The sequence below is a fragment of the Centrocercus urophasianus genome, unplaced genomic scaffold (assembly GCF_019232065.1).
Source record: "Centrocercus urophasianus isolate 14NV4802_14NV808 unplaced genomic scaffold, USGS_Curo_1.0 seq_10, whole genome shotgun sequence".
Lineage (NCBI taxonomy): Eukaryota > Metazoa > Chordata > Aves > Galliformes > Phasianidae > Centrocercus > Centrocercus urophasianus.
The window spans coordinates 79,885,517-79,897,567 of record NW_024884142.1 but is presented as its reverse complement, the minus strand read 5'-3'; the positions used below and the strand labels follow the sequence as shown (position 1 = coordinate 79,897,567).

General features: G+C 35.8%; 1 protein-coding gene across 1 annotated transcript in view; it reads right to left on the bottom strand.

Annotated features, from left to right (window-relative positions):
• HAAO (3-hydroxyanthranilate 3,4-dioxygenase) overlaps nt 1-12,051 on the bottom strand; it is a 32,783-nt gene that overhangs the window by 7,455 nt on the left and 13,277 nt on the right. Inside the window, exons 3-6 of the mRNA XM_042829360.1 lie at nt 11,199-11,282; nt 9,692-9,798; nt 6,859-6,948; nt 6,042-6,085 (exon numbers count right to left, since the gene is read on the bottom strand). Of these exons, the coding sequence (XP_042685294.1) occupies nt 6,042-6,085; nt 6,859-6,948; nt 9,692-9,798; nt 11,199-11,282 (325 nt within the window). The remainder of the gene's footprint in view (nt 1-6,041; nt 6,086-6,858; nt 6,949-9,691; nt 9,799-11,198; nt 11,283-12,051) is intronic.

Genomic DNA, 12,051 nt, shown 5'->3' with positions numbered 1-12,051 from the left:
TCATATTTATCTGAATGATGAATCATTGAGTGGAAAACCAAATCTAACATATTCCAAATGTACTGTTCAGGAGATCCATTTAAATAGTTCTATAGTTCATTTTTTGGACCTGATTATTATCAAATAAATATCCACAGCAACGTTCTTTATGGTTTTTAGTACTTTTTTCAGTTTCGAATTAGAATGCGATGATATTGTGTATGGGAACTGTTAGGTCTTTGCCTGAACCAGTGATTGAGCACCTGATGGTCAGCCCTAGGAACACAGGTGGAAGCAATTCAATTGTGTGACTGGAAGGGGCGGAGTGAGGTTTACCCCCTCTCACACACACCTCGTTTAAGGGCTGGCTGAGACAAGAGAAGCCTCTCTACTTAGTGATTGTCTTCTTTGGAGTGTTTGGCAAGTCCTGATGCTTGGGAAGGGGTTAAGTGGTTCCTTATATATTTGGTATATAGATAGATATTATATATCCTTATACATCTTATAATAGATAATGACTTCTATTTTGGGGGGTAATTGAAAATGGTTTAAAGCAGCTGTATTTGCTATCACATGTGTTTGTGTTATGTTAAGCTGAAAAAATGTTGTGTTTGCTGAAAGCACTGTTCTTGCTCATTGTGAAAGCCTTTCCACCTTGAGTGGTGCCTGTCTCTGTGGGCTGTGGTCTTATCTCTAAGTAAAACCATCAGGAAAGCCCCTTTGCAATAGTGTCACTTGCTGTAGTAGCAATAAACATCTATATCCATAAGGGAATGTTTAGATCCTCTTATCCTTTAACTGAGCATCAACATGGTCTAGGCAAGGGCTAAGGAGTTATTTTAGAATTGTGTGTTTTATTTCTATCTACTTTATTATTATCCCTTCCATCTCTCAAGGGATGCTATATAATAGTGAATATTTCTGTCGTGACTCTTCTTGCAGTTTCATGTTAAATTGCCAATGCTGGCAATAATATATACCCTGGGATGTTTTTCCCTGCGTGTTCCTACCTAATTCCTGGAGTAGCCATTCTCAATGTTAATGGAAATGTCAATGAGACTAGTAGGAGTTTAATACCTCTGCAAATTAATTTAAAACATGTGGACTGCAAGACAGAAATTTAGACACCTGGATTTAGGAAAAAAAAAAATAGTGAACTTATTCCATATAAAAATTCAGAGCTAAAGCACCAATGATTATTACTTTGGAGTTAGTTGGTTCATTTCACTGTTGCTGAGTATAGAAGTGGAAAAATTCAGCTGAAAATGCAGCATGCACTGGGTGTAATCATTCTTTTTCCAGTGTAACTGTATTTATTTTTGTAGCATGCCCTGAGAATTGGTGTGACTGCTAATTAATGACTTGTCCATGTTATTATTTCTAGGCACATTTTTCTTTGTGTCATTAAATCTGTGCTAAAAAATAAACACTTTCTTAATTGAAACAGAAGTTTGATGTGGAAAGCTTTGAACAACATTACTGTAATAAAGAAATACTGCCTCTCCAAAAGGAGATATCATCATCATCATCATCATCATCATCATCATCATCATCATCTTCCAGAAGGAAGAGGGTAAATTAAAACAACAAAATTGCAATATTTAATCTTTCTGCTTAAAGGCTTATTGCAATATAACAGCGTCACTGTAATTAAGAATGCCAGGCTTTAACCTTTGACCAGGATTCGGAGTACAATCTTAAAGTTGGAAAACTTACCTACTGTTTCTGAACCTGCCTTTTATGCGGCTGTGGGCATCTCATTGTCTCCTATGGAAGAGGAAGTGCCATAAGCCCTCTCTACATTTGTGGGATGAGGCTTTGTACAGCCTGTGTGAGCTATAATTACTAAATAGCCTCAGAAACTCCAGTGAAAATGTCAGACTGACAGTGTGAGTTGTCTGTTTTGGTTGTTGCTGTCTGGGGAATGTTTAACAGTGAGAGGGGAAAAGGTAGCTACCTTATTAGAGAAGATGTACCTGCTGTGAGACTGCTCTGAGCTTTAGAGCTTTTTAAAACACTAGATTTTTTTTTCCTGAAGTCTGAATGGAAAGGAAACAATTTTATATGGCATTTCTTCCAATTTTCATGGCAGGTTTATTATATACATTATGTTCTTAAAGGTCAGCAGTGTCTTGCTTCCTATGGTGAAGCACAAGGACAGCTCTCAGATTGCAGTTTATGTTCTGCCTCCCCTGCAAGAGAATCCGCTGAGGATATTGCAGGAGAAGCACTCTTCTTCTTGGAGACCTTGGGTTTTTCTTTGGTGCTGTCATAAGTGGTTCTGAGTCCTGAATCAACTCCTGGTTCCAAGGAACTTGCAGCACTACTTGCTTTTGGGTGATACATTTAGGTTTGGGATAGAAGAGTTTAACACCAGTTTTATAAGGCAGCCAGTGTACTCTGGATGATGTAATACTTCTTTATTGGTCTACTAAATGTTGCTAACTTAGGTTAGTTGTGATCTATCTGGTTTGTCTGAACTCTTCATTGCTATTGTTGGCTTTATACTCCTTGTAGTGATATATATCCGTGGTATGGAGCGTTTTTAAATATAAAGGAAGGGGAATGGATGAAGCGAAAGAGGTTGCATAATTAAGTGCGATTGTAGGTACATGTTAGATGACTCTAGTCTCTTCCAGGCAGCCTTTGGGAGAGAGATGAATGTGGCCTGGGAGATTCTTACAGTTTCCTGTGCAGTTATGTTTGGTCCAGGCAATTCAAAATGCTTGACTATTTTTAGTCAGCTTGAATACTGCTCTGTCCTGTACACTTACTGCTGGCAGTTTGCAAAGTACATTGCCAAGGGGAGTATTCCTACTATCTAAATGCTCACATGCTGCTGCTTGTAATAAGTGTATGTGAAGCAGAAAGAAGACAAGTAACACTGCAGATATGTGGGAAGTACCTAAAAGATGAGAGAAGAGAATCAAAAATTCCCTGTTATGATCCATTTCTAGCCTAAGTATTAAATCCTCCTTGAAAAAGGAAAGAGAGAAGTTTTCTCAAGCCCTATTACAAATGGTTAACAGAAGAGGCTAATAATTTGGTACAAAATCTTTCCAGGAAAGGTGCCTCAAGTAAGGATTGCCTGTAAAGTATGTTTCTGACTGATTATATTTCACCTAAATGTGCTTGTCTAAAAGCAGGTCTTGTTAATGGCTACTCCTGCCTCTTCATGTATTCTGAGTATCCCACTCCCTACTTGGAAGAAGACTTTCTCTACTGTTGGCTAAGCCAGAAAGCATAAATAAATAAAAAGTCTGGACATAGACATGGAGGCTCTTTTTTTGGTTTTACATTAAAAAAAAAAAAAAAAAAAAAGGCAATTGGACCTTGATTCCATTTATAGCTTTCCTGTATGAGTGAACTGCAATCAAGGTTTTCTTTGAAGATGTTTTTCTTTCATTTATCCCTGAAGAGAGGAGGCAATATTTCTGACTTATGTATAAATTAAGTTGAGAGTACTTCAGATGGCACTTCAAAAATGAAGAGATTCTGGATTTTCTGAGGAGAAATTGAAAGAAGAGGCTGAAATCCAGCCCTTTGCATAGACCAATTTTAATCTTACAAGTGTTATGCTGGTTGTTGGCATCTGCTTCTTAAGAAGGCAAGAAGACAAAAAAAAAAAAAAACAAAAAACAAACAAACAAAAAAAAAAACAAAAAAAAAAAACAACCTGCTGAGGGAATAGATCCAAAGCATTATTTCTGTCATTGCTGTATAACTATAAAATTTGCCATCTTTTTTTTCTGTGCACTATGGCTTTCAACTTCTTAGTGTCCAACAAAACTAAACACTGAAAAAACTGAGAAGCTACCTAGGCTGAAATCCAGCCATATAAGTTTGTCTGCCTTTTGCCTGTAGCTAGAGTTAGGATACAAACATTTTAAGTATTTGTTGTCTTGACTTAGAAGCTGATGTATGGATTACAGAATCACAGAGTGGCCTGGTCAGAAGGGACCTCAAGGATTATGGATCTTCAACCCTCCCTGCTACAGGCAGGGCCATCGACCTTCACATGTAATACAAGACCAGGCAGCCCAGAGCACCATCCAATCTGGCCTTGAACACCTTCAGGGATGGAGCAGAATCCATTCGGGGGGAAAAAGGTGTATTGAGTTCTGAGCAAAATAGGAACACTGACTTGCTTTATTTATTTCCTGTGTCTTGAAAAGGCTTTTTTCAACTTTAATTGAGTTTCTCATGCCTTTTGGCCTCTGTAAAGCTTTTTGAATGGCTTACAAGGAAAAGCTCATTTACTGGATTTATCAATAACTTTTCAAACATTTTTTAAAGAGTATTGAGGATACCATAACTTCTGATTGTCAGGTCTATTCTTTCACTCTCATCTTCTGCAAAAGTATTGACAAAATAAATCTTAGTTCTTTTTGTCTGCTTTGATATAGGTGATTTGCTTCTGGTATGATATTATGATTATTGTTACTAAGATGATCATTATGGTCCTTTTCAACCCAGGCCATTCTATGATTCTATAATATGATTCTATGATATAAGCAGTTAGTTCACACTGATGAGGGATACTTAGTGGAAATCTATGTATTGAACACAGATAGTACGTGTGAGAAGATATTCTTTTTATTACAGCAGCATCTAGAGGCTTCACCTGAAATCATACTTTCTGTGCCAGTCATTGTGAAAGCACAATGAAAGAAAGCAGCTGTTCTGATATCTCCTCATTTCCAAAAAGAAAAAACACAATACAACTTAAAAAAGCAACTAGGCAAAAGATAAATATAAGGGTATTACTCTTCTGTGTGTTGGATTAGCAAAGCATGTCATACAGGTAATCTAGATCTGTGAGTGCTAATGTAGTGCTTTACCTGTAATCAGGACTATCTCAGACAGCTGTGATGGTTACCTTCTGGGAGTCTAGAAGAGCTCAAAGTAAACTAAATACATTTTGATATTGGACATAAAGGGAAGTTCTAGGAGACAAAGCTTCTTTGTTTGCTAAGAAGTGCAGTTTTCTGAGAAGCACATCTCATAGTTGTTCAGGGAGACAGTGTTAAAGGTACAGGTGCAGTATTTCAAGCAGTTTTTTGTCTGGCTTAATGTTTCCTAAATGCAAAGGCTTGTAAGGTTGCTGTTCCATACAGGACAATTCTGTGAATTTATCATTTGAGGGAGACCAACAGAAGCAACTATGTTTAAGGAATGTGCTGTCACAGAAAAAACCTAGCTTAACCCCATTTTAGTATTTGAGTAAAAACTTTGTTACAATACCAATTGAGACTGGATATCTGTACAGTCACTGACTTTATGATGACTATCAATCTGAGAAATACAGTAACATGGAAATAAGGCTTTTTTCTCTAATCTCTATCAGAGTAATCCATAAAAATCTTTTGTTTAATGCATTTGAAAATGGATGTGAAGATTAAGGACAAACTAATTTGAAAACTTTTTAGGGAAGGAAACTAAAATATACCTTTAACTAGTGAGGTGCTGTGTAATTTGTTAGCTGTCCTGTAGCTGTAAGAGTAGTGTAACTGAGTATCACAGCAGTGCATTTGTGCACATCCACAAATTTCCTTGTTGGACTATCTACAAACAGAGGCAAAATGAAAATAGGTCAAGATAGCATAGAAATAAAATGCTAAATAGATCATGCCCTACATGAACTGAAAGTGTGAGCTTTTGCCGAGCTGCCATTATTTCTCAAGTTTATAGATGAAGGAGTACAAATATGCAGTTGTAGGTTCAACTCGCTAAAACCTCATTTTCTATAGTTGGAAACAAATTTTTCTTGGCATGAAAGTAAGTTACAGATACTGAGATTTTTGCACTGTACAGTTACCTGATGTCTTCATATGAACAGCCAAGATGTTTTGGTGATCATGTATAAGTATTTTATTTATTTTAATGAAACTTAAAATGTTAATGAAATTTAATGATTAATGAAAGAGATTACTTATCAAAATTTTCATTTACTTATCTCAAGAAAAACACAAACTTGGTAATCTTTCATATGGTCATGGTCATATATGTACAGAATCACTGTTCAATCAGATGCAAATTAATTTCAGAAGAAGACGTGTTACCTGGATTTGGTTTTCCGGTTTTATATTGCTTGGAATTGAAAAATCTAAAATAATAAACATTATCCATCATTAAAAAGTTATGCTCATGCCTGAACATTTGCAGAGATTAAGCAGTAATACTGAATACAGCTATGTCAGGTCCTCATCTATTATCACATGTACTCAGCTGGGCTATACCAATTTTATTGGCAAGGATTGGTTTGAAAGTCCTCAAATTCATGTCACTAAATTCCCTACTCTGGTGCTATATTGATTTTTTTTTTTTTTTTTTTTTTTTTTTCTTCTCATTTGCTTGCTCCTTGTACGATTTTACTTGGATAGTTCATCATTAGTGAACATCTAGCAAATTAGAAAGTTAATTGATAACTTCGTATATTTCCTGGGAAGCAGCTGCTTTCTACAATACTTAGCAAATTTGCCATAGTCCTGATCATTCACGTACAATATGGATTAAAAATAGTCAAACCAAGACAAGCAATGAGTGAAAGAAGCCTCAGAATAGTTTATAGTTTTACCTAGTTAAACTAGAACCAAATATTCATTCCGTTCCACTCATATTTAGCACAAGTGTACTCTTATACATTCACAAAGTATGTTACAGGTAGACATGGGGAATTCTTTTAAGATCGGATTTAACGAGGTTTGGGATATACAAGGTATGATTAAAATCTGTGGAGCAACGATTTACTTCTAACAAGTCAGTGTAACAGGGAAGTGAAGTATATAGATCACAGACTGATAATGGCCTATTAGATCATTTCAAATGTTCTTCTAAAACTTAAAAGTTTTAATTTAGAAAAGACATTAACAAGCTTACTCTTGAATTATTGGTGCAAGTTGAGTGCCAAGATCTTCACAGTGAAACCATCTTTCAAAGAGCACATTAGTTGATGTTCCCACATAGTATCTGACAAAGTGAAAATATTAGTCTTTTATTAACTGACAGATCAGGTAGTTTGAGTCTTTTCAGGAAAACAGCTACTTAGTGTGCATTATTCTCAAGATTGGTGTATTCTGTTTCAACACCTGGCTATTTAGGGAAGCTTTACACTTCCTTGATTAGCTGACTGATGGGGTACTTAAACATGTGTTGAGAGCCTAGGAGTTTTGCTGATCAACCATAGATAACTCACCAAATTCTCTTCACAAACTTTCCAGACTTAAAAACTGGAAAACCTGACAGAATTAATCCCAGGAACGTAACTGGTCCATAATACTTTAGGATCAATAGCTCTTGCTTTAGGTAAAGTTACTACAAAAACAACTGTTATCAAATACAGTTCCCAATAACTGTTTCTGTTAAGGTATTAGATAAATATTCCTTTTAATAGTCCACTTGCTTATTGTCTGTGCATGGGGTGGTAAGAATACAAGGTTGTTTGCTAATATTGATAAGGCTTACAATTGCATAAATTTGAGAGATATTTAGTTCACCCTCCTAAAAAGGAACTCGGTGTTTTACTTGCATTATTTTGGCTTAACAGTTAAATTGTGCAAAGATCAGTGGGACAAGATAGTTGTAGTCTATGGAATGGCACACACTGAATTTACCTACAAATTTTTAAAAAATATGTTAAGGCAGGGATGTTTCAGTACAGTTACGTATTACAAGAGATTGTAAGTAGATCTTGTGTCCTTCGGGTTAGTGACTGGAATTAATGTTTAAAGAGGTAAACAAGGCTTATAAGATTATATTCTGGTGTATTTATGTTAATCATGTCTGTCATATGACTATAAGAGCATTGCCAGAAATTTTCCACAAGCTCCCTAGTTCAAGTTTTGCAAAAAGAAAGTTCTTGGAAGTGAGAAGCATCATTAATGCCTCCAGTGTGGAAAAAGCTGTGCTATGAGCACAAATTTTGGACACCTGAAAATCTGCAAAGAAAAATGTTACAAATGTCTTAGTCTAAGAAAGCCTATGAAGGGCTTTACAGCTTCTGAAAAAGTAAAGAATCCAATCCGACATCTAAAACTAACTTATTTACCACAAGATTAAGTTTTACTAATGCATTTTTTATTATAAAACAAAGAATGTTAACATTAATTAGGCTGAAACTCTGGGACATGCTCTTTCACTTGAATAATAATCAGCATGCTGGGGGCTCTGATTTATGACTGAAGCTTATAGGCATGGTAAATAATGTAATGGCAGCATCACGTTAGTCCTTAAGTCAGCATGCTTCAAAGCAATCTTTTGCTGTTGATGAGTGGAAGTTTGACAAGAACAGAAGCTCTGGTTGTAAATCCCATTTCCTAGCAGTGCAAACAGCCAATGTCACTTCAAAAATAAACATGACTTTTACTTCCTAAACTTCGGGCATCTTTTTTCATAATTTCAGTGTAAAAACACTTCAGTGATTTTTCAGGTACCTGATTAATATTTTCAATTAAGAGCGTGTTTTAATTATTTTTCCACCTGCTAACCATATGCTTGCTTTTAATTAGTTTAAATTTTCCCCAAGAATATGACTGTATCACAGTGCAAGTCCCTACTTCTATCTGCCTTGGAAAGCTATTTAACATCTATTCAACTTATTCTACCCCCAAATCTCATGTACAAGATGCTGTTTTATTTGAAGTTACATAAAGCTACTTAGGTCTTTTATTTTAAGTAAACATTGTTTTCCAGATCACTAGCTAGTTTTCAGCTCACACTATCTTTTTTAATAATGCCAATATTCAGAATTCAGGCCTGCTATGAAAATAATATTTTTTTTTTTTTAAAGTGCATAGATAAATGCTGTTTCAAGTTAGCTGTATTTGTTTTCAGCTTGGAATCCATTCCAGTGACTTTTTGAATTGTCCCTTTCTTAGTTTCCTTTCTCTTTATATTTTTGTTTGAATAAAAAGTATTTCTAGCTTGCATATTCACGGTCACCCTGCTATGATACAGCTCATGCACATTCCAAAACTGTAGGTGAAAAGACAGAAACAGTATGTTACAGACCTTGGTGAAATTTTAAATCTTTTTGAATTACATGAGTAACTATAATCTCACTTTGGCCAGTGTCCATTTAATATAAAGCCATCTTTTCTGTCTGCCATGACTTGCCCTCCTAGCCTCATGAAGGCTATAAGATAGCAGAACAAGGCTTATTCCTGCTCCCACTAGAATACTAAATAAAACTCTCATTTATTTGAAGACATTGTTCTCGTACAGCAATGAAATCTAGGCAGATGTATTTACCATATAGAGATGTTAGCGTTAAGAAAACTGACTTTTGTTTCCAGCTACCCGCATGCTTGCCAGAAAAGCTCATTTTCATTTTTTGCTTTCAGTGCTTAAGAAGAAATTAATGTTCAACCTGCCAGAACTGATAGAGAAATCTTTTCTGATCTGTACTGTTACAAAGCTGAGACTTTAAAACTTCAAATGATAGCAGTAAGTAATATATACTTTGATAGCTATAATTGTAGCATATATTGTAGGGACATCTCAATCTGTTCTTTGCTTGACTAAGTCAAATACTGAATGAGATCTCTATGTATGTGTGTACAGATAAATAAATTTGTGGACAAAAGTATAAAAATGCCAGGATAAATCTGTTATATTATCAAGGAACTGAAACATAGTATTGACAATTGTATTGACAAGATAAATTAATTGAGCATTATGAATCTTAACAGATTTGCCAACAATTATACTTTACCTGAGCCCATCCATTTCTGTCTTTTGTCTTTGCCTCTCAATTACAAGACCTACAGTGTCTGCATATCTTTGAGGAGAATGAGGTATTCGGGCAGGTAGGAGAAACATCTGTTCAGACAGAAGAAATAGGAAAGCATCAATGTTAGGAGGTCTCTGTTTCATCTGTAGTCCTTCTGCTGCAACCAACCTGTAAAGTCTTTTGTTCACTGCCATGCTTTCCTGCTACTCTGTGCTGATCTATGCTGTTCCTTGCAGCTGTATTTAATTCAGTATCAATAGCCTATAAGATGCTGCTTCTTGCTTTCTCAGTGAATGATGACCATTGATTCAATAATCAGCACTGCCTCTATTGCAGCGTGGTGCTCTCCTTCCCAGCTTGATCATCATTGCTAGATACAATTAAAAGAAAAATCTAACCAGTTATTCTATGTGGAATATTTAAAAAAAATGTATTTACTGCAATTTCTCAGTAGCAGAAATAGAAACAAAAAGCAAATTGGTTGTCAGCTCCAGATTTCTAAACTAATCATTCACAGGTGTCCCTGCAACATAGCAGACATGACTGCACAATGAGGAGTGTTATTCTCCAGAAATAATTAACAAATACGAGGGACTACTAATTCATGCAAGTGTCAGAAAAAGAATAGGTAACATTTGGCTGGGAGAAGACTTTTACTGAAGTTTGAAAGCAAATCTCTTTCTAGCAGCTATGTGACTGTAAGAAGGCAGTAAGGCTGTGCTGTTCTTGAGTGCAAATCACTTCAGTTTCTGTCTGCAAGGCAGAGCTAACAGTAGTACTTCACAAGGGCTGGTGTCAGCCTTCCCACTAAGGCTGCTGTGTGCTTCTTATTAATTCTTCTGGTACATGCCAAGGTGGATGTACTTGCCAGTGCAGAGTCTGTTACTGAGATCTCCTCATCTACAGTTTGAAAGCTTACATCTTGTTTTGTTGTTGAAAAGGTGGTAATATTTCTTTTTAGTGACATTAAGTTGTTGGGTCTGTTACACTTACTTTTCCTTAAAGAGTGGTCCCACAAGATCTAATATTTAATCCCTTCAAAGCTGAATGCAGTTCAAGCTTTGGACAATAATGAGTAGCAGTTGTAAAACATCTTCAGCAGTAACATCAAGAAAAACACCTAGTCACAATCTCTTTAACAGTACTGAACTATGTGCTGTAACAAGGCAGCTACTATGTAGAGAAACATCTGAATACAGTTGGATACGCTTTATTTATAAACAGATTTTAAAACTGTTCTGATGTTATGATGGTTGTGAAAGCTAGTGATTAGAGATTAACTGTTACTGAAATCGTGAGATGTTGCACAGAGCATTACAGTTTGTTAATTATATGGAATTTGCATATGGCATCCAAGCTTTTATTACTTTTTTTTATTAGCCCGATGTCACATGGCAGTGATAAATTGGTCTTGAAATACTTCATAAAATATTAACATACCTATGTAAAACAACAAGAGAAAAACAAGAGAAAAACAATCATGTTTTACCTCCCCTTCTCTGATGACAATGTCTTTATGCTTCTTATTTTCTATTATCTTCAAGCACATGTCTCCTTTCACTTGGTAAAAAAGCTGAATGAATAGGAAAACATTAGGTCAGGTGTTCCAAAGAATTCTGTACTTCATCTTCTGTATAGAAAGGATATATGTACAAATACATTCAGCCTGTTTGCAAATAGATTCTAACTTCCAACCTTAACTGTTTTTTAAAATTTTATGAAATACGTATTATTTCATTATGTGCACATATACATATGATGGTCTGTAATTGCTTGAAGAGCTCTACCGTGAATGCAGTGAAACCCCATTCCACTGTATCTATTTCTGGCAATTACACTCTGTAGGACTGGGACTTTATGGTTGAGATACCTGTTAATTCAGCTGGATATAAAGCTTCATTTCTGCTGTTTTTCATTACAGATGCATCAAGGTCTTCACTGTTAAATTCAGTCTAATTAAATACTACTTTTTCCAAATATGCTCCTAGTATGCATGCCCATTTGCCTGAGGTGTGTGGTGTTTATTATTTTTTTCCCAGAGCTTTCTCATGTGGGAATAATTGCCCATATAGAAGCTGTTCTGCTTTATTTCTGTGGATACTTTGAAGCCCTACAACAGCTGCTCCTCTATGTGCTCCTCTGCCTACTGTGTATGTAAAAGGATTATGTTCTAAGCTTACATAAGGACAGGACCACTGAACTTGCAATTCTGTCTTCAGTGACCTTTCCATAGTTCTGTTTTCAGAGTAGCTTTCCTGGGGCTCTGAGGTGCCTAGATCTGGCCTCAAGTTTCATGGCAGAATTGTGCTAAATCTGAAAGCGGGTCTGTTATTTACCAGGAA